Source organism: Typopeltis vanoorti, chromosome 9 (genome assembly GCF_054136105.1).
Source record: "Typopeltis vanoorti isolate ZY-2024b chromosome 9, IOZ_Tvanoo_1.0, whole genome shotgun sequence".
In the NCBI taxonomy this organism is placed as follows: domain Eukaryota; kingdom Metazoa; phylum Arthropoda; class Arachnida; order Uropygi; family Thelyphonidae; genus Typopeltis; species Typopeltis vanoorti.
This window is the reverse complement of record NC_143557.1, coordinates 5,689,679-5,713,893: the sequence shown is the minus strand read 5'-3', so window position 1 is coordinate 5,713,893 and position 24,215 is coordinate 5,689,679. Positions and strand designations below refer to the sequence as shown.

At 35.6% G+C, this 24,215-nt stretch overlaps 1 protein-coding gene across 2 annotated transcripts in view; it reads right to left on the bottom strand.

Moving 5' to 3' along the window:
- Positions 1–24,215, bottom strand: part of LOC150102860 (mitochondrial glycine transporter-like) — a 203,470-nt gene that overhangs the window by 118,185 nt on the left and 61,070 nt on the right. For both annotated transcript variants that reach the window (XM_090398598.1, XM_090398597.1), the window contains exons 4-5: positions 24,119–24,203; positions 1,634–1,704 (exon numbers count right to left, since the gene is read on the bottom strand). In XM_090398598.1, coding sequence (XP_090254724.1) covers positions 1,634–1,704; positions 24,119–24,203 — 156 coding nt within the window. The remainder of the gene's footprint in view (positions 1–1,633; positions 1,705–24,118; positions 24,204–24,215) is intronic.

Here is a 24,215-nt window from a genome sequence, read left to right as displayed (position 1 = left end):
TATAAAGTAATTAAGTGTCAGGAATTTTTAGTTTGAAATAAGTCTTAGTGTAACTGTATGATGAAACTTGCCTATAGAATATTTCCTGCATAGAAAGGAAAGAGCAATTGTGTGTAAAAGATATTGTTTATGTGTTCAATGAGTAAGATCTAATAGTTTAGTAACAAGTACCATTGCTCAGTATAAATGACTTATGTTGCATTAAGAAAATTGATTATATGTGTGACATGATTTTTCATAAGATAATGCAGGAACTTAATTAGTCTATTTATGCAGATTTAAATTGTGATGTTTCCTTTTATTATTGAAAATGCAGTGTAAAATGTGTCTTATGTGAATTAAATTTTTGTTGTTTAAATATTAACAGAGTGTTGCCTGATAATTTAATTCTTTGATGCATTGTTCTAAAAACAACCAAACTTGTGAGCGGGGAGGATAGATAACTAATACGAGAATTAGATAAAGGGATAGCCACAATTGTATATAAGAGTAAGGAATGATATCTACCGAAAGTAGTAATATTTAATGCCAAAAAAGGATTTCCGGAGGCACAGTCACTAATTCAAATAAATATCTAGAGATCCTTGGTATAATAAAAATAGGAATACTGGAGGTAAAGATAAGGAATAGGAGGATATTAGTTTAAAGTTAAAAGAGTTGTATAAAGGAACAGAGACAAAGATTAAAGGAAGTGAATTAACATATAAGAATTGACGATAAGAAATAAAAGAGACAAGTTAAAGAAGTGGGTAAGATATATAAGATATTACAATGGCGCAGTAACGACAGGATATTAAAGAAATAAGAATAAAATAAAGGATATAAAAATAGAAAAAAAAAACACTATTCATTTACACCACCATGGAGTTCTGATTTTTCTATCCTTGCAGACTACCTCACCACATGCCTCTCTGGCTGAATCATTCAGGGTTTTCTTCAAGGCTTGCCACTGAATCTCCAAGGTTTGGTTCCTGTTCTCAAACTCTTTCATTTTTCCTTCAATAATCTCTGTGTATTTTAGTCTACAACTCACATCTGAGAGCTGCTCAACTTTTATTTGCTTTAAAACTTTCTTACATGTTATTCTTTTCAATATGAAATTCAATTTTATTCTGCTCAAGACTAAATAGTGATCTCTTCCAATTTCAAATCCTCTGTACATACTGGTGTCCTGCACCAGGTAAAAAACATCACTATCAACAATAACATAGTCAATGAGACTTTTCTTATTCCTTGCTTCTTCTCTCCATGTGAATTTGTGCACATTTTTATGTTGGAACATGGTGTTAGTAATAACCAGTCCATGTCCTGAGCAGAAAACAACTAAATTAAATAATAAACTAAATATTCCATCAACTACTAGAAACAAAAATTTAATACAGTTACAAAATCTGCCAAAAATTACTAATAAACTGTCATTTTTGTATACCAATCTTATGATAAACAGGTTATAATAATGATATGACAATTTCCTGAATCTCTTTTCCTGCTCTATTTGCCTCGTTGATACCAACAGTTGTCAGGCCAGAAGAAAATAATAAAAAAATAAAATTCTCAAAACCTTTTCTTAATAACACAAATGAAATGGAAGATTAGAAAAAGAAAAAGGCTTTATAAAAACATATATACATACCTGAAATTAGTTTGTAACCAGTGTAAAGAGCTAAAATACATTCCTACTCCAGGTACACATCTCGTCACAGACTGAAAATAAATTACATTAACTTTGAATAAATTATATCAATAAACAAAAGCTATTTAATATTTCAAAGAATTGCTTGGTAATCAAAAGTGATTTATAGCATTACAGGTGTGCAACACTTTTTTTTAAAAAAAAATATTATGATCACTGGATCTCCATGGAATCAAAGACACATTGTGGGATGTCCTCACTAATCTTTATGGGTGCTGATGATGTGCAATATATAGTCTCTCCCAAACATATCAACTCCCCCTTCCTGTGGCATGACCTATGGTCTGATCCACAAGCAGGGCTCTGGTGAGTATGGTTGCTCTGGTTAGTATTTGGAGGCATTGCCAACTAGCCATCTACGTGGTAAAATGATTTCATTATCTGGTGAAAATACTAATACTTTGCTTACTAAAGGCACAAACTGGAAACTGCAATGTTCTGTCTCCAAAGAAGGGCCTCTAGTCTCTCTCTCTCCCTTTCTATACACAGGTAATAAGCATCATGGACTTGCTGAGTACACTCTCCACACTGTAATTAATTAACTAGAGAGCCAGTAACTTCTTCGTTTGAAGGTATAGCAGCAAAATGGTTTCTGCAAGCTAGCTGCAGTACACAGGACAATGTGTTGGTAACACTTCCAAAGACTTCCTGATCAGGTGGTGAATAATCCTGTAGTTTGCCAGCTTGTGATTGGAAGAGGTCTGGGCATTGTCAAGACCATGCTTAACATTTTGTCCCTAAGTCCATCATTCTCTACAGAATTTTCTCTAATATTCCACTACTACATAAGTCAGAATAGCAAATTAATGAGTCACTACAGTTAAAATAAAATCTTCCACAAAAAATCAACAACATAATTTTAAAAATATACAAAAATGCAACAAAAATTCAATACAATCCAGAAATCCATGCACATTGTCCTCAATATTATGTCCTACCACATATAGGCATCTAAACCAATCTACTAATCCTCAATGAGCCTCTGGCATTTTCTGTGACTACAGCTCATCTCAACTTTACACACATTAAAGGTACCAAGAAATTATATACTTGTATACAAGTATAATTTGTATAATAATTTAATTATACTTTTGTATAATTATATAGTTTTAATCCTTTACCCAAGGAAGCAAAACAATGTTTTGCACATGAAATATATTCACGTCTGATCTACTTGTATACAGGGGCTGAAGACTTCACATAACTTGCTTAATATGTATTATCCCATAATGCAAACACACACCCTTTCAGACGTGTAAAATGCTATGCATAATGGGAAGGGTCACCACCCAAAACTGGTTTCGACCTTTACTGAGGTCTCATACTATGCTTACTAAAGGTGCAAACTGGCAATTGCTGTGTTTTGTCTCCAAATAAGGGCCTCTAATTTTTCTCTCACCCTTTCTTTACATAGGATACCTCAATAAAGGTTGAAACTGGTCCGGGTAGTGACCCTTCCCATTATGCACAGCATTTTACACATACGAAAGAGTGTGTGTTTTGCATTATGGGATACATACTATGGCAAGTGATGTGAAGTCATTAGCCGCTATATACAAACAGCTCAGACGTGAATATATTTCACGTGCAAAACATTGTTTTGCTTCCTTCCATAAATGATTAAAACCAAGTATATAATTTCTTAGTATCTTTAATGTATAGTAGAACCATGGTTCTACTGAAGGAAACAGAAACTGAAACTAACAGAACTGCTATCAGTAGGAACATGGAATGTGCGGACACTCTGGATGTCAGGAAAATTAGAACTACTTCATGAGGAAATGAAGAGATATCGGCGGGATATACTAGGATTGGCAGAGATGCGATGGACATCATCTGGAGATATCAATGGATGCGAAGTAATATGGTCAGGACATGACACCAAGCACGAAGCAGGAGTTGGCTTCCTTCTTAGCAAAAGAGCTCGAAAGGCACTGTTAGGCTACAAACTAGTCAATGAATTAATCATAGTAGCAAGATTTCAGGCAAAACCATTCAACATATCAACAGTCTAGATATATGCACCCACATCCGAGAGCGCAGATGAGGATATTGACTTATTCTGCAAAGATCTGACACAGACAATAGATGTGATACAAAAGCAAGATGTACTAATTATTGAAGGATATTGGAATGCCAAAGTTGGAATAGATAATGATGGTTGGGAAAGAGTCATGGGAAAATATGGTTTCGGAAAAAGAAATGAAAGTTCATCAGGAAATTGAAAATTCCATCCGTTGCTACTGAGTTTTATACAAAGAAAAGAAAATTCCACCACACAAGTCTACACCAATTTTTATACAAGAAAGAATAACTGTATGTGCTCCTTATATATAAATAAAGATTAAAGAATAATCTAGTTTTTCAAAATTTGTACCTTCATTATTTACTTAACATGTTTAATACATTTCTTATTTACTTCATATATAAAATTTAATTAATAGATTTGAAAAATCCTTCGCAATCATCACCCATATTACACGCATTATTTATTCCGATTATCGCGGATTCGATTATTGCGGTATTTTTCATCGCTACAATAATCGCGATAATTGAGGTATTCCTGTACATGAAAAATTTACATCATTACTAACTTCCCATCAACAATTTACCTCCAAATCAGTCTCTAACTTGTCAAGACTCCAACATTATCAGATCTTATATTTCTATCATCTAAGGCACTATGTACCGTATCAGTCCACCTATATCTTGGTCTTCCTCTGGGTCTTTTCCTGGCAGAGAACAGCCTGGAAGAGGACACTTGTTTTGCTAATCTTTCCTCGCCCGTTCTGTTTAAGTTACCATACCACCTGAGATTAGGTCTGTTAATGTATTCCCGGATGCTGACGATGTCAAGTTTTTTCCTAATATCCTCGTTTTTAATATGATATTGCCACTGATGCCATCTGTTCATGCCTCTAATCTTTCTCAGGACTCTCATATCTGCGGTCTCTAGTCTTTGGTCAAGTGTTTTACTTCTGACCCAGCTCTCAGATCCATAAGTTAAAACTGGTTTGAAAACTGTCTTGTATACAGCTAATTTAGAAAAAAAATTAGTGTTCAGACTAATTTCATTCGAATTATTTCATTCGAAATTATTCAATTTACTTCCTACCATACCAGCTTTGTTGATTCTGTTGTCTATTTCCATATTTAATTGACCATCTTCATTAAAAATCATGCACGTGTAACTGAAATGTTTTACTTGTTCTATAAATTCTCCATTCACAAAGCAGTTGACATTTTCAATAATTCTAACAATTTTCATTGTCTTTGTCTTTTTATTGCTGACCTCATTACCATATCTATTCCAACTGTTATTCAATTTAGTCAGGGAATCTTGCAAACTTGTAGCAGATTTATATAACATCGTCCGCATAAAGCCAAGAGCTGACATTAACATCTCCAATTCTGATATCATTTTTAATACCACTTTCCTTCATAATGTGATCCATATAGATAATGAATAACAGAGTGGATAATGTACATCCTTGTCTGACACCAGATTTAACACTAAACCATCTTCCTGTACTTCCTTCAATTCTAACTGCTGACTTACAACTCAAATAAAGACTGAGTATTGCTTGATATAATGCCCCACTGACACCATATAACTGTAGTGTATTGAATAGTCTCTCTTGGCACCTTGTCATATGCCTTTTCCAGATCAACAAAACTTAAATACAGATATTTGTTATATTCCCATGATTTCTCAACCATCTGTCGTAAATTGAAAATCTGATCATGGCAGCCTCTATTTGGCCTGAGTCCAGCTTGTTCTTCACCAAGCTTCTCTTCCACAAACATGCTCAACCGTTTCTCAAGTACACTTGCATATATCTTACCAGGAACACTCAGTAATGAAATGCCTCTGTAATTCTCATATTCAGTTTTATTTCCCTTTTTATATATGGGTACTATGAGAGCTCTATTCAAATCATCTGGAATTCGTCCCTCTGTCCAGGACTTTTGAACTATGCAGTACAGCCACTGTAAGACTTTTATACCACCATACTTCAGCATTTCTGGTCGAATATCATCTACTCCTGCTGCATTTCCACATTTCAAGATTTTGATGGCTTTTTCTACTTCAAGTATGGATATGTATTCCTGACTGTATGCGTGTTGAATGTTTTTTTACCACTGTGCTATTACTGCTTGTTTCATTTAGCAATTTTTCGAAATAATTACTCCATACTTCAAGGATATCTTTTTCTCCCATTTTCATGTCACCTTTATCATCTCTAACTCCTTTTACAGCACTCTTTCCGCCATTTCTAAGCTTCTTCAACAACCTCCAAAATATGTTGCCACCTTCTTGATATTTATTTTCTATGTTCTTGCCAAAGTTCTCCAATGACTTTTGTTTAGCTAGTTTTACACAGTGTTTAGCTTTTTTACATTTGTTTCTGTATTCTCTAAGAGCACAAGCTGACTTATTTGCCAGGAACTTTTGCAATGCTTTCTTCTTTTCCTTCACTGCCTCTCTAACTTCCTGTGTCCACCATGGAGCTCTGATTTTTCCATCCTTGCACAAAACCTTGCCACATGCCTCTCTGGCTGAATCAATCAGTGTTTTCTTCAGGGCTTGCCATTGAATCTACAGGGTTTGGTTCCTGTTCTCAAACTCTTTCATGTCTTCTTCAATAATCTTTGTGTATTTTAGTTTGCAGTTCACATCTGAGAGCTGCTCAACTTTTATTCACTTTAAAACTTTCTTACATGTCATTCTTTTCAATATGAAATTTAATTTTATCCTGCTCAGGACTAAATAGTGATCACTTCCAATTTCAAATCCTCTGAACACTGGTGTCCTGCACCAGGGAGAAAATATCACTATCAACAATAACATAGTCAATGAAATTTTTCTTATTCCTTGCCTCTTCTCTCCATGTGAATTTGTGCACATTTTTATGTTGGCACATAGTGTTAGTAATAACCAGTCCATGACCCGAGCAGAAATCCAACAGGTATTTGCCATTACTATTAGCTTTGCTCTTTTCTCCAAATTTTCGCAAAATATTTTTGTATGTCTCACAATCATTTCCTACTCTGCTATTTTGGTCCTCAACAAGGACAAACGTTTCCTTTTTTCATTGTGTCAGTTGCTTTCTCTAAAGCCCCAAAAAATTCCTCCATTTCTACCTTAGTAGAACCTTCTGTGGGACCATAGGCACAAATAAGTCTCATTGTCCAGTTCCCCATTCTCATATTTGCCCACATTACTCTACTTGAGACTGCCTGCCATTCAAGAAGATTAGCCTCATATTTTGTGTTGAATACTATGGCTACTCCTTCTTTTCCTTGATTTTCATTGCCTGAATATAACATCTTGTATCTATTGATGAGAAAGATCTTACCAGTTTTTGTCCTTTTTGTTTCAGTCACCCCTATTATGTCATTCTGGTACTTATCTAATTCCTCAGCTAGCTCCATTTCTTTCCATTCAGGCTTCTTATGCTGATAGTACCGATCTTTAACTCTGGTGATTTTCAGTTGGGGGTGTGCTTTCAGATTTGTTCCTGTAGCTGACTTTTCGCTGTTCACCCTGGTTCCCTGGTAAAAACAATGGGGGGCCTTGTTTAACCGGGCGACACCCCAGCCGGCATGAAATTTTGTCATGTTGTACCATCATTTTGTATTTTGGTTTAAGCCAATAAGAATACAATTTGGTAGGCTAAATCCCAAATTGCCAGCCCATCCTGGTTCGTTATGTATCCAGGTAGATACCCAACAGGGTGCACCACGAGAAGGTGAGGATAGGACATTAGGTCAGAAGCCCTGGTCGGTTCTCCGCATTCCTTTAAAGGCTATGTGGAGGTCTCCTCTCAGTTATACAGCTTTGACCCTTAAGCACCCCTAATACGATTTATATCATCTATATAGATAATAATAATTTTTTTTTTAACAATGACAAGGTTTATTATCATACTGAGTATTTGTGTGTATATATATATATATGAGACACTTTCTGTATAGTACAGGATGTATAAAATGCAGATTACTTAATTCTTTATAATTACACACACACACACACACACACACACACACACACACAGAGAGAGAGTCCATCAAAATAATGTATACACACTTTAACAGATGTCATCTATGGCCTTTTTTTTGAAGTTGGATCAAATTATGGTAGCAATGGGTAGTATGATGTTCTCTCAAAAAATGCAGTTACTCACATGAATACTAGCATCAGCATGTGATCGGTAGGACAGTCAAAGAAAATGGCCGAAGCAAGATTGTCATTTGAGGAACGCAAGACCACTTTAAAGTAGTATTTCAAATTTAAGAATGTTTTTGAAGTTCAACGACAATGGAAGCGTGAGTTTGCAACACATGCTCCCAACACACCTGACAATTGCACATATTTGTGATAAGTTTGAGACCAATGATACCATGTGTGATGTGCACAAGGGAAGATCTAGGAGGCCTCGCAGAGCAGCAAGTACTGCTTCCTCGGTTATGATGTTGACTGTCTGACTGTTCTACTGGTCATGTGTTGATGCTAGTATTCATGTGAGTAATGACATCTTTTGAGAGAACATCATACTACATATTGCTACCGTAATCTGATCAAACTTCAAAAAAAAATCTATAGATGATATCTGTTAAAGTGTGTATACATTTTTTTGATGGACTCTGTATATATTTTTTAAAAACTAATTAAATATTTATCCACCATATTTACATATGAATTGGTATGAATGTGCATACAATTCACTATACAATGCAGTAATACAACTCAGTTCTATAGTAATAATAATCGAATGATTTTATATTAAGATGTATACTTTTTCTGCATTTTGTCTTTTTTTTCAATATATATATATATATATATATACACCCCCTCTGTCCAAAAAGAAATGGAACTTTTCGAAAATAGAAGAAACTAGTGGCGCCACCTGTTGCATCTTTTTGTTGTCGAAAGCAGCAACCTTCATTAGTGTTGTGTCAACTGTTTATGACATTTGTTTCATTAGAAGCCGAATTATAGTGTCAAGAGTGACAGTGTGTTTAGATGAATGGTCGGAAAATGAGTTTCAAACAGAGAGCTGCGATTGACTTTTGTGTAAAACTTGGTAAAAGTTTTACCGAAATGCATCAAATGCTTCAAAAAGCATATGTGATGAATGCTTATCCCATACTCAAGTTTACGAGTGGTTTAAGCGATTTCAAGATGACTTTTTTGTTGTTCTCAAGATGCTTGAGGACAACAAAAAAGCTGGGCAGTCCAAAAACTGGACACATCCAAAAAGTCCATAATTTCTTCAAAGAAAACTTGAAATTGTCCATGAGATTGATTGAAGATGAATTGGGGATTCCAAAATCAACTATGCACAACATTTTAACTGAGAATTTTTGCCTTCGTAAATTGAATTTGCGATTTGTTCCCCAGAAAGTTGACTGACAACCAAAAAATGTATCGAATTGAACACTGGAAGGACCTCATTAAAACCGCTCATAAGGACTCAAATTTCCTTGAAACGATTGTTACTGGTGATGAAACATGGTGTTTTGAGTATGAGCCAGAAACAAAGTGCCAGAGTGCTGAGTGGAGACCACCAGAAGAGGGATATCCGAAAAAAAGTCGCCTGGAGAAGTCAAAAGTAAAGACAATGCTGATTTGTTTCTACGATTCCAAGGGCATTATCCACAAAGAATTCATTCCGCCTGGCCAAACAGTCAGTGGGGAGTTTTATTTCAAAGTTTTAAAGTTTTTAAAAGTTTCAAAGTTTTAGCAAGAATTCGTCGCGTACAGCATAAATATCATGACGTCCGGCGTTCGTCAAAACACACTGTCACTCTTGGCACTATAACTCGGCTTCTAATGAAACCAATGTCATAAACAGTTGACACAACACTAATGAAGGTTGTCGCTTTCGACAACTGGGAGCACCACTAGTTTGTTTTATTTTCGAAAAGTTTGGTTTCTTTTTGGAAGAGGGTGTATATATACACATTTTTTTTTTTTTTAAATACAGTTGTTATACTTCCTCACAAAAATTCTGTATACAAGTTACTGAGCACATTCTTTTTGACATACTTGTTTGTTTGGGTGGCATTTCTGCTTTCTTCCTCAAAGCTTATACAGAGTTTATCTGAGGAAGATAATAGATGGCAATGGTTTCATGGTTTTGTTTCAATACCTGCCACGAGCCAGGTGTAGATTTAACTGTTAATATGTATGTCCTTGGAAACTAATATACAAAGATATATATATATATATATACATACATACATACATACATACAGGGTGTCCCTGAATTCATGGCCCAAACATGAAGGGATGGTAGTACACACTGAAACCACCAATATTCGTCATAGAATATGCGGCCGCAAACACAGCCCGGTGCCAGTAGGGGGCACAGACGAGGCGGCACAGCTTAAAAGCACTGAATTGACCAAACCCGAGCATTCTCGGCATCAACCAGAGACGAGATGGAGCAGTTTACGAATGCAGAGAAAACCAACATGCACCTGATGTACGGCGTACCGGGGGGCAACGGTAAAGAGGTGCAAAGACTATACCGTGAGCGATATCCTATGCGTCATGTGTCCGATCATAAAATGTCTGCGTGACTGCACCGTCAGCTGTGTGAGGCAGGCACCTTCCACATCAGTCGACATGATGCCGGACGAGCACGGACAGTCAGAACGCCAGCTATGAGCGAGGACATCTTCTGTACGGTGACAGATAACCCAGGTACCAGCACGCGATCTGGAGCCTGGGTGTGCATCGGAACAGTGTCTGGCGAGTAATGCATGAAGAACAGCTACACCCCCTATCACTTCCAGCGAGTGAAGGCATTGACAGCTGTTGATTATCCCCTGCACATGGATTTCGCCCAGTGGTTCCTGCAGCAAAGTGTTGTACAGCCCGATTACCCTGCTCATGTGCTCTTTATGGATGAATCAACTTTCTCATGTGAAGGCATAGTCAATGTCCATAATGCACATCTTGATGCCACATTTAGGAATCGATGGATTGGGCACGGTGGTCCCATCCCATGGCTAACCAGATCGCTCGATTTTTCTTGTCTCGATTTCTTTCTGTGGGGGACATTTAAAGAGTGTCGTGTACGAAACGCCCATGCAGGATCTGGTATCCTGACTGTCCATCGCAGCCAGCAATGTGCACGACAAGAGAATGCTCGATGTGCCCGGTGTTTATGAGCAGGTACGCCAATCACTACTCCGCCGTTGTGCCGTGTGTATCAACATTGGTGGGCGGACGTTTAAGCATTTGTTGTAATGATCTCCAGTAAAAATGTCACTCTGGAAACCTGTCTGTCCTTCATTTCCGACTCCTCACTGCATTTGCAGCCACATGTTCTATGAAGAATATTGGTGGTTTCGGTGTGTACTACCATCTCCTCGCGTTTAAGCCATGAATTCAGGAACACCCTGTTTATATATATATATATATATATATATATATTTTTTTTTTTTTCAATTTTATTTAACTTGATAAAATATACATTGGAAGATAGGCAACAAAAAGACTATTTACATATTATAAGTATAAATATTACAGAAAAAAAAAAAAGATTTTCCTTTCAGATGTACAATAGAAAATACAATAAGAGAGTCAACATTACAGTTCAGTATCACTCTTAGTTATTTTTCAGTTGAAATGTATAGTCATCAGCAATGCAGAACAGGGTACCAGCTGGATTTCACTCCTCTATGAATTTTAAGACAGTTCTTGTTACTTTGTAATAATCAAGTTCCAGTAAAAGCCTGCTTTGTAGTTTCCAACGTAGGCTATACATGAGGGTTTGTGCCGATTCGGTGATGGATGGATGGTTATTTCTTGTGTGCTTTAGGTAGAAGCTGTAGATGATGGCCTTAATGCAGATAAATAGGAAATTACATATTCTGTGTCTGTTCTCTTCTGCATGGACTAAATTCCAGTAGTCTGCGTGCATAGTTACATGTGCTAGAGGCAGTATTCAGGGCACAGGTGATCATCGCTTTGTTTGCAGTGACAGGCTAGATATGTGTGTTCCAAGGTACCTGAAACCTCACAGAATAGACACAGATCTGTTTCTCTAAGTTGAAATTTGTAGAGCTTAGGAGTTGGTAAGATGTTATGCCATAGTCTCTGCTGGTTTGGCACACTGTGATTTAGATAGATAGAAGACATACGTAGCAAGTTTTTTTTACCTTGGATGTATTATACTTTAAAGATATCAAGAAATTTTATACTTGGTTTTAATCCTTTTTCCAAGTAAGCAAAACAAAGTTTTACGCATGAAATATATTCACATCTGAGCTACTTGTATATAGAGGCTAATAACTTCATATCACTTGCCATAGTATGTATCCCATAATGCAAAGCACACCCCCACTTTTCAAACGTGTATAATCCAATGGATAATGGGAAGGATGCACTACCTAGACCGGTTTTGACCTTTATTGAGGTCTCATTGGTGGAACCCTTGATATCTCTCCCAGGTCTGGGAGAGATATCAAGGGTTAATTAATTCAGAAATCATATATATCTCATATACAAGTAGACAAAAGGTGTTTGATGTTATTAATAAAAATCTCTGGATGAGAGAAAGATGTAGAAAGTTTTTTTACCTTGGATGTATTATACGTTAAAGATACCAAGAAATTTTATACTTGGTTTTAATCCTTTTCCCAAGTAAGCAAAACAAAGTTTTGTGCATGAAATTTGCACCTTTTGTCTACTTGTATATAAGTTATATATATGACTTCTGCAATACTTCACCCTTGGTATCTCTCCTGGGTCTGGCTCCCAGTGATAAGACCTCAATAAATGTTGAAACCAGTCTGGGTAGTGACCCTTCCCATTATGCATTGGATTATACACGTCTGAAAATGGTGTGTGCTTTGCATTATGGGATACATATTAAGGCCAGTGATATGAAGTCACTGGCCTTTATATACAAGTAGCTCAGATGTGAATATATTTCACATGCAAAAACTTTATTTTGCTTACTTTGGAAAAGGATTAAAACCAAGTATAAAATTTCTTGGTATCTTATACATATACAGGGTGTTCGGGATAAATTTGACATATTTATAATTAATTATATTTTTCCGTAAGTTACATGTATTAACACACACTTCTCTTCATTTAAAAGTTTGGACCCTTCTTCATTCATATACAAGATGTCAGAAAGGATGGATAGCTGGAACCCACCTGAATCATGGAAGAGAATAACTTGTATCATGATGATTCGTGCCCGCCATCAAAATAAGGATATTACGACTGCTGCCCAATGCTCCCTGAATACAGTAAAAACAATCAGGCATGAACTAGAGACTTGCAATGGTGACTACGAGGATGTAGCAAGAAGAAAAATCCCTAGCAGACGATCTGATTGCGTTCGTACAGCAGAATTCCTCGCAAATCTGCAGGAACAGGTGTTGAAGAACCCTGGCATTGGAATTCGGGCTTTGTTCGTGGAGTTGCTAACTGTAGTCAAGCCCTGGATAACAAGGGTAGCCAATGGTAGGCCGTATGTATGGCAGCAGGATTCGGCCCCTTGCCACACCTCTGGGAAAAGTCAAAAATGGTTGTCTGAAAATTTCTACGACTTCACCAGTCCAAATGTTTGGCCTCCAAACTCCCCAGACCTTAACCCCATGGATTATTTTGTATGGGGCGCAGTTGAAAAAGACACCAATCGCACTTCCAGTAATACAAAAGCCCAGTTAATGGATAAAATTAAAACAGTTTTTGCGGCCCTTCCCAGGGAGACTGTAGCATCAGCTTGTTCGAGGTTCCGAAGCAGAATTGAAGCTGTGATCGATGCTAATGGTGGTTATTTTGAGTAAATCTTGTTGATAGTATTGTAATTAACTCTGCCTGTAATGTTTTTTTGTCAATTCATTAAATTTAATAGATACAAAGAAGATTTTCTTTTTCCTTACGAAACTGTCAAATTTATCCCGAACACCCTGTATATACCACTGTTTGAGCATGTGGCTCCCCCCCCCCTTGCAAAAAATGTTTAATTTTTTGCAAAGGAAGGAAGGAAGGAAGGAATTGCATTTGGTGTTTGAGTCCTTGTAATGGTGTTTGAGAGGGGTTTGTTATAGATCTCTGTGTGTGTGAGAGAGAGAAATTTGCAGGAAAGGTGTCATGACATTTCCCTCTACTTTTCAGGTCTCACTATAATATTTATATTATATTAGTTTTTAGCCACACATACAGGGAGATATCTACACAAACAATTACACCATCACCTTTCTCAACAGTGTGGTATCTTAAAAACACTAACCCACAGAGCAAGAGCAATCTGTTCCAATGACAATGCTCTTGCTGCTGAACTGGCTCACTTACGCCACACCTTCTTGGCCAATGGCTATAATCCCCATAAGATAAACAAAATACTAAATGCTCCTAAGAAACCCCCTCCCACCATCCACCACAGTGAACTACAACAAAACAGTCACCATCCCATACATTAAAGGCACATCCGAAAAGACATCTAGAATCCATAGTAAACACGAACTACGCACAGTATTCAGACCGTGAGTCAAATTAGCAATTCTCATCCGTTCACCCAAGGACAGCATCCCTCCTTTATCACATCTAGGAGTCTACGAAGTACCCTGCTCATGTGATCACGCTTACTACGGTCAAACAGGAAGAACTGTGAACATCAGTGAACATAAAAGATACATCCAGCACTATCACTATGGCAAGTCAGGCCTAGCAGACCATGCTTTGGATACCCCTGCACATAAGATCAACTGGAAGAAAACAAAAGTACTGCACAGAAGCTCTTACAAGTCAGAGAGATTGTTCTTAGAAGCAACAGAAGCCCTGAAACATACTGCAAATCTCAACAAATATGCGTATAAATTTGCCTAAGATCTAGGAGACAATCATCTTAAGACATAACTAATACCAGCTTTTTTTTCTCTGTATTTATTTTAGGACTTTAGTCTTTGTGTAATAGCTGCAATTATTTTTTTTTTTTTTTCAGATAGAGGGCACCTAATTAGGACTTTAGTCTTTGTGTTGCTGCTACAATTTTGTTAAACTAGTCCGTTGATTACACTATGTTGTTGTAGTCTCGCGTATTGTGACAAACTATGATTTTGTGCTCTGAAGATGCTGTTTATATTATATTATAACACCAGCTAAATATCAGCAATAAGTCAATAAATAATCATTTACTTATAATTCTGTGTTCTGATATATCCTGCCAAAAATAAAACAACGTGTTGTTAAGAGATTCCATTTTCTTTTGTATTCAGTTATGGTATTGTTAGGGACCTTTATATTCATGTCACCTATTATTATCAGGTATTCTGAGGTGCATTCTTCCATGGCAGAAAGCCATCTGTTTAATTCATCTAGAAATTTTGTGGTGCTTAAATTGGATTATCTGTATATTGTGTTTAATATCAAGGAGTTCACTTGTTTGATATTTTTAACTTTGATGCATATATTTTCTGCAAATTCTAATTTATAGTTTATTTCTATTACTTCTAATTTATGTTTGCTAAATATTATTATACCACCACCTCGTTTAGTTTGTCTGCAGTGTTTGTGTTGTTGAAAGTTAGGCATTTGGTAGATGGTTGCCTCTTCTTTTGTTGTGGATACTTCTGTTAGTATTAAAATATCTATATTGTGTATGTTTTCCTTCAGATAAGCTTGCAGGGTAAGCCAGTATTTTTGAATGCCCCTGATGTTGATATGAAGAATAGATAGTCCTTTTTTGACAGTAGTCATTAGTTTCCATTCTGTTATTGAGTTTAGAATGTGGCTCCTGTCATGTTCTGGGCTGATTACATCTGCTTGATGGTCTGAATTCATATAGGTTGGAATGCTGCTTCCTTCTTTATGACTAATCAGTGTTCCTTTTAATGTAGCAGCCTGTTGAGGTCTTCTACGGATTTTATTTTTTTATTTGGATTGGTTTTGTATCTTTTTGAGAAGTATTTTGCTATCTCTTTTCCATATAAACTGGTAATTTTTTTGTTTTTACTTTTCTTGTATGATAGAATAGTTTCTGATAATATTGTGTTAAGTATTCACATTGGGATATTGTCATTAGCGCCATTCAGATCCTTGACTACTGGCTTTTTAATCCTGCTAGCTTTTGCAGTTACCTTTTGTTGGGCTGTTAGTGAGTCACTGCATGAGGGTGGTTGAGGAAAACCTTCTCTTTTCCTTTTTTGATGTAATCGATATACCGACTGGATATCTGTTATTTCTATAGGAGCACCAATTTTCTGGCTTAGTTGAAATGTTTTTTAAATGTTCAGTAGCAATTTCTCGTAGACCATCTATGAGGAGATCATTTTTATACTGTTGTTGGTTTAGGAGTTCATAATGTTGTTTTAAAGAATTTAGTTTTTGCCATAGTTCCGTTGTCTCTTTAATTAAGTTATGCTGGCTTTCCGTTAGCTCTTTAACGCTGTTTTTAATTTTTCTGTCTGCAACACATCTTCTATTGAGCTGTTATTAAGTTTAATAAATTCCTCATATTGGTTGAATTTTTCGGTAATTTGTGCGGTATGTTCTTCAAATAGTTCTCCAACAAAACTGATTAAACAGTCTTTTAGGTTTTTTTATGTATTTTCTAGTAATACATTCAAAGTGGGCTCACCTGAGTTTGTTACTGTACTCCTTGTTTTTCATTTCCTCTCCTTGATTGCTGTTTACTGCCTACTGTTGTTTTCTGTATTGACTGTTTACTGCCTGCCGTTGAAGGCAACATTCCTTTGTTTTCTCTACAATGTGCGCACTTCCACTAGTCATGCTTCGCATTCGATTTGCACTGCTAAGTGGCCTTGGACAATCCGGATCACAGAAAATGCATATTTCTCTGGCAGTTCCTGCAGGCTATGTGGTTTTCTTCCTGCGTTAAGTCCTCCTGGCATTTATAGCACTTCATATTTATAATTTTGGCAATCCTAGTGTGACTACTAAAATGACAGCTTCCTTCGTTCTCCTGTCGCATGATTGACCACTGTATACTTTGAAAACTTACTTATTACTTAACAGATACTTACAGTTTTTACATCAATATGTTCGGCTTGAAGAACATTCTGTTCTTCAAGCCAAACTGAAGGTGCAAGTTCAGGAGAATACGGAGGCTTTTCCCAGCCAAGTTCCTTAATCTTTGTACAGGTGATTCTTGCACTGTGCATTATGACGGTGAAAAAATAACTTCCTTTCAATTGACCAGAGAACACCTCTTTTCTTTAAGTTTTTCATTCAATCGATCGAGTTGTTCATAGTATACTTCAACTGTGATTGTTTGGTTTTGTGGCAAGAGTTCAAAGTGTATAATACCAGCCATATCCCACCAAATGCTTAACAAATCCTTCTGAGGATAAGGGTCTTGTTTTTGGCTGAAGTCTTGTTTTACAGTGTTAGCAGCCTGTTTACCTGAATGAACCCACTGCCTTCAGCACTTAATATTCTTGGAAAGCATCCACTTTTCATCACCAGTGACTACATGACTCAAAAATGGACATTGAACCTCTCGCGAATGAAGAGCAGTGCAGATATTGACATGCTCTCTTCAACAGCTGTTCGTCAGTTTATGAGGAACCCACCTGCCGAGCTTAGACACTATTCCAAGTTCTTGCAAATGGCAATGGATGGTCAATTATGGTGAATTGACCAGATCTTATGCTAAATCTTCAACATGGGCAGTTAATAAACGTGACAGAAATTTAGTGATTCTATAGGCGAGAAAGTCAATACAATTCACGATGGGTCTTACTAGATAACCTTCTTTATGAATTTTTGGGAGACCATATAAACAAGTTCTTCCAAAATGAGTGCACAACTTCTCCAAAGTATTTTGATCCCAATTAACAACTTCATCAAGCAGCTTATTTAATTGTTTAATTTGTGTTTTTGTAGGGTTATAACTAATAACTTCTTGATAGGTGTCGGTATCCTGTAAAAGGCAGTCTATCTTAGAGTCAGCGTTATCCATTACCAGTACGGCTTTTCCTTTATCTGTTTTGGAAATATATTGTTCTTTAGTCTTAATGAAAACAGAGCACGGGTTTCAGCACTAGATAAATTACATGAAGGCAATTTGCTTTTAAACAGTAAAGCTGCAACTTCAAAGAGTAGTTTATTAGCATCTTCACTTGAAAGTCCCGACAGATTGTATTCGATGTTATGCAAAAAATCAAATACAGGATGCATTTAGGTACCAAAGCAAAATCATGGCCTTTAGCCCATACACTAGTTTCAGCATCAGACAATGAGTGTCCAGAAATATTCACAACAACCCATTTATTAGTAGGAGTGTTGTCAGAAGTGATTTTTTGCTGAAGATAGTATAATATAAGCATGTACACACAAGGAAGATATTTAATTAGCCAAATATTTAGGTCTGAAAATTGCAAACCATCTTCAGTGGCAATACAAGAACAGTTTTAAAATACAAGGTGGAAAACTAATAATAGATCATTTATAAATATAAATGGAACAAGGTATATTGCTTAAGGTATAATGATTCATATTTTTGCATCAGTCTGTAGGAATGTCTTTCATAAGAGAGGGCTGAAGATTGTTTAGAAACATGTAAAACGATATCCAGTAATTCATCATCCAGAGTATTAGAAATCCTTCTTTCAAGATCTAAAATAGACTGAATATTAGATGCTAAATCTTTTTTAGTGGCTCGAAGTTGGTTCCATATCAAGGAAAATCTTGCACGAATATAAATTGCGTGAGCTCAAGGCAACCGAATAGTTTCTCTAAACCTAGCAAATGTAAGAATAACTTTCGTAACGTGACATTTTTTGAGAAAGGCAATCCAATCCGAAACTTACCTTATAAAACTGATAATTTTCCTACCTTGCATGTTTGTTAAGTGAATTCTTCCCCATGAAGGATAATAAGTCGAATATTTAAATTATCAGTTTTACAAGGTAAGCTTCATGCTCAGATTGCCTTTCTCAAAAAATGTCGCGATATGAAAGTTATTTATTTTAAATGTAAAATTTCATTTTATAATAATAAGATTTGGAATTCAAGACTAGTAATGTTTGCTTTGTCAAGTTTTGTAATAATTATGTTATCATTGCATTTATTACTCTAAAGAAACAAAACAGTCTTATCTTCAAGTAGTTAGAGAAAATTCAGACATGCACCACTTCCATTCCAAAATGAAGAATACAAGTTCTTATACAACATAATGGAAGTACATACCAGTTTCTTCTATTCCAATCACTGTAAGAATTATTAACAGTTCCTTTACTTCAATTGAACAAATTCCTATAATAAGTGACTAGAAATGATTGGCATATACCATTTGCTATTAATAGACTGTATGTCCTAACTATTATTTTTGAGAAATTTCTTTCTATTTATACTAAATATTAATTATAATAACTATAATATCTTTAATTAATAACTAATTAGCACTGGGTAAATGAACTCATTTACTCAGCATTAGTGTCTGCATGCACATATCATTGTTCTGTGTTCCCTGATGATGGCAATTTGACTTTGTTGAAATATTGGAAGTAGTAATTAATGTTATTATAATTAATAATAGTTATTTTTATTTAATAAATGTTATTATAAATATAATTAATTAATTAATAATTAATCGGTATACACTGTTATATTCTCAAAAATAATAGTTAGGAATAGCCAACATATAAGCCTTTATACAAGAATGAATACTTTATTCATGCACTTCTTAAATAAAATCTCTGTTTCAATCCTTCAATTTGATAAAAATTCTGTATCCAAACTATTCCATTATTCAAATTTATCTCTCAACATTAGGTCTTTTTTCTCAGCTTTCTCGATTACTAGTCAAAGAAACGCTGTGTGAAGCATGTGGTGAGGTTGTTTGCAAGAATAGAAAAATCACAATTTCATGAAGCATGCTAGAAGTTAAAAAATTAGTCGAAGAAATCGTATGGAAAATTAAGTCAAAACATTCACTCAGAATTCAGAAAAAAATCTAAGAAAGCTGAGGTATGTGTAGAAGTAGCTAAATAAAACTTATGAGAAGACTTGGATAAGAATATTGAAGATGAATTCAATTCAATCTGTCCTCATATTCTACATTCCACAGACCAGAAACAAACATAGTCAATCATCTCTTGAATCCTATCCAACATCTCTTCATCCTCATGAAAGCCTGGCATCCAAATCTGTGCACAGAAATCCGTATGCAGCCTGATCAATGCCTTGTACAATGGAATCAAAACATCCTTACTTCTACAGCATACATAATCACTTATTCTTGTAGAATTTTCAGTGTGGGACAAACATGCCAGGCAGAAGAGATATGCATGCATATCAAGGATGTGGATGTGGGGGGGGAGAAGTAGCATAAAATAGCTGGCCTGGTTGGCTGAGTGGTCAGCATATCCACTCTCCAGCCAAAAGGCTGGGGGTTTGAATCCCACTATGGGCATGGATGTTTGTGATTGTCTGTGAAAATACTAGTGGTGGTGAACAGTAGATAGTGTTGGTGTAGATGATGCAGTTCGTTGTAATTATTGGAGGAGATGGAGAGTTGTAGAGTAGATGCCCTCCCTCAATGAGTATTTGGACTCCTTGGAGGTGTCATCTAATAATAATAATAAATTAAGACCATAGGCATGTACAACAGAGAAAATCATCTAGTACTGTAGTAGTGTACAGAAATAACCTACATTGATTACAGCTTCAAGTAAATTATACTAGACTAGAAATTATGTTCTTCTTTTAACCTTTACCCAAGCATATGTAATATGTGAAGTATTCTCATGATTATACTACTTATATATAGCGATTGTTTGTTTGTTGATTTTATCAGTGTTACTTCAATATCCTGTAATGCACAGTACTATATCAAAGAACCTATAATAATCAAGATTTAAGACAGGGTAGAAGACAGAACTACTATAAAGCCAAATACAGCTATCAGTACAAAATTACAAATGCAAAAGCATAATCAGGGAAAAAAATTCTGTACTGTACTGTTTCAATCATATCAAATCCTTGGAACTGTATATATATAAATTAGCAGCAGGCAAGAATAAGGCAACACCTATATTATCAACTATTAAGAAAACAGACAGCTCTTACACTAAAAACTTAGCAGAAACTGCAGCTATTATGATAAACAAGTTTATTCCTGATGACAACAGATGAAGAAATCCACAAAGCTTATAGACAAAGAATGGAAACAGACATAGACACTCCTAATGACAATTTATTTACATGTAACGAAATCGAGTCAACATTAAGATCAATGGATCCAAGAAAAAACTCCTGGAGAAGATCAGCGATATGCTCCTAAGAGCGCTTGTTGAATTCCCCAAATTCATAACAACAGTTTACAAGGAATGCCCAAAAAGAAGGCAATTTCCTTTATTACAGAAAAGCTCTAACAGTATACCCATAATCAAACCAGGAAAAATGAGCAAATATAGGCCAATTAGTCTTATAAATGTTGCTGGTAAGGTACTAGAAAAGCTTCTGATAAGCTGCATAATGCATTTTGTCTAATCAAGAGACCTATTAAGCAGCAATCAGTATGTATTTAGGCCTCAATCAAGCACAATAGACGCAATTATGGAGTTCAATGAAGACAGTTTACAGCAAAAAAAGACTACTGATCTCATTCAATGTACAAGATGCCTTCAATGCTAAGTGGTGGCCAGCTTTAATTAATCAATTAAGAGCTTTCAAATGTCCAAAAAAACCTACTCTACCTTACAAAAAATTATTGCACAGACAGAAGAGCAACCATGGCATTGAAAACCACAGCTGTAATGAAAGTCAAATGAAGCTGTCTGCAAGGTTCCTGCTGTGGCCCAAGTTTCTGGAACATCCAGTATGACTTCTTATTAAGACTTCCTTTCACTACTGAAACAAAAGTCATAGCATTCACTGATGATAATGATTTGAGCAGCCGCGATGGCTTACAGTTAGAAGCAACGGCCAATGAACTCTTTAAAATTGCATAGTGGGCATGTGAGAAGTTACCCTCAACAGCACCAAGTCTAAAGTATTCCACATTTCATATAAAAAATCAAAACAATCTATAATGGTCTTTCTAAATGGGGAAGTTCTTGAGATAGCCAGTGAGCTATCTCAAGAATTTAGGATTTTAGCTTACTGGCTATAAACAGAGTGATTGAGGCCTAAATATATATACTGATTGCTGTTTAATAGGTCTCTTGATTAGACAAAGTGTCAATAGATGAAAAATTTACCATCAAATAGTAGCTTACAAATAGTAAACCTTCTAGCTAAGTTGGCAAGGATAAAGTGTTGATTTGGCCATTGAGCACTGAAAACACATATACTGAAGAAATGCTCTCACTGATATCTTATACTGCACCTGCTTCGAAATATGCACTAAAATCTAAGAAAACCTGACAAAAGTTGAAGAGAATTCAATACCTTATAGCCATATAAGTAATTAAAGGATACAGGACAATATCTTTTGAGGCAGCTTGCGTTATTACTAGTCTAACTCCAATCTGCTTGAAAATGCAAGAATTCTCTCTTATATATAAAGTTACTTCTGGAAGATATAATGGAAATTTTAACATTGATGTAGATTGCTATGAACGTCCACTTCACTCCAGAAGGTGGCCTCACCCAGGAAAGAGAACATATCAGGGTCATTCCAAAAGTAATGTCGTTTTTTAATATAATATGAATTTTTACATGAAATTTTAAAGCTTTATAAATATCACTAAGCTGAGACAGCCTCATTCTAAGGAATTCCACTTTGCAAGAACATCATGCATAAGTTATTGTTTAAATAACCCTTTATTACTATGGAGGTCACTGAAGAGCACATCATGCTTTATGAGTTCAAGAGGATTTTTGAATTTGTGTAGCATTCACCTTGGATAACGATTTTTTGAACTAACTAGAAGATACCTTGTTCTCATCCATTCATCCCCAATCCTCTCACTGATTTCGTTATGTTGATGATATTTTTGCTGTTTGGCCTCATTCTGAAAATGAACTTACCACTTTCCTACGACAGATCAATAGCCTTCATTCGCACATTCAATTCACCATGGAAAAAGAAAAGACTGGAAGCTTACCATTCTTGGACATCCTTCTTACGTGCACAGCCTCCAGTAATTTATCAACCAGTGTTTATCAAAAATTTACTGGCAGATACATTCATCGAAAGTCTCCTCATCACACCACAAAAAAAAAAAAAAATTGGTGTTATCAAGTCTTTAATTAATAGAGCGCATAATGTATACTCCTCTTCCTCAAGCTTACAACAAGAACTTCTCACTATCAAAACTGTAATGAAATTTAATGGTTACAACACTCATCAAATCCAGCAGATAATTGACTCCTATGTTCCAACACCTCAGGATTCTTCAACAGACCGCAGGGTTCCAATTCCTTATATTTCTGGACCTATTGGCAGAATTTTGCAGAAGTATCACCTCATTCCCACATATTTTCCTATCAACAAAATTTCTCATCTGTTGCCATCTACAAAAGACAAACTGTCACCTCTATCCTTAGCTGGCATTTCCCAGATATCTTGTGAATGTAATCTGACATACTTTGGACAGACAGGCCATTCTGTGGAAAAGAGAATTAATGAGCATCAGTATTATATTGAATACATGAAACCTCAAAAGTCTGGTCTGGCAGAACATAGTATTGACACTAAACACAGTATCCAGGATGAAGCTCATCTCCATAGAAGCAGTTTTAAATATGAACGCCTTTTCAAAGAAAGTTGTGAAGCCCTTTTAACATTGGCCAAACCTGAATTGGAATGATTGTCTCTCTCCCCCAAAAGTTTGGGAGATTCTCATTTTATGTAACCATCAAAAATAGTTTTAATATTATTTATTAATATATTAGTTTCTAGTATTAATTTATAGCATGCAGCAACTGTTTTTAAATGGTAAACTGATTGTTGTGTGTACCTGTATTCCCGTTTCTTTGATTTGCTTGGTTCTATGCACTGATGATGTACTGTTATTTTCAGTACGAAATATCTGTACTTTCATTTCATTAAAGTTAATTAGTGTGGTTAATATGTAATTTGTTGTTTATAGTCATGCCACAGGTAGCTTTAAAGATTTGTATTAACTAGGTTTTTTTTTTTTTTTTCACCACCAGCCAGCCCAACAGTGTTTTTAATCAAACAACTGCTGTAATTTATGTACTTTGCTGTTTCTTTGGTTTAAATTTATCACTGTTGTTTTTCACTTACAATGAAGAAATCCTCATACAATAAATAATTTTACTCCAGTATTCATATCATTTTATGATTATGGAAACTTCATGGGTCTCAATATGCAAGTAAGTCCTGTCCTTAGTGACAGGACTTACTTGCATATTGAGACTTGCATATACATCCACTTTACAGTTTAATCAAATACTTAAAAAACACATGCATATAAACATAACTAAAAACTACCAGCATTTAAAAATAAAATGCTTACTGGTACAGTTCCTCTCCAAAGTCCCAAAAGTTTTTCATTTTTCAGAACTTGTATAAAGAGATTTGTCATTCCTTTTCGTTTAGGGCTAAAATAAATA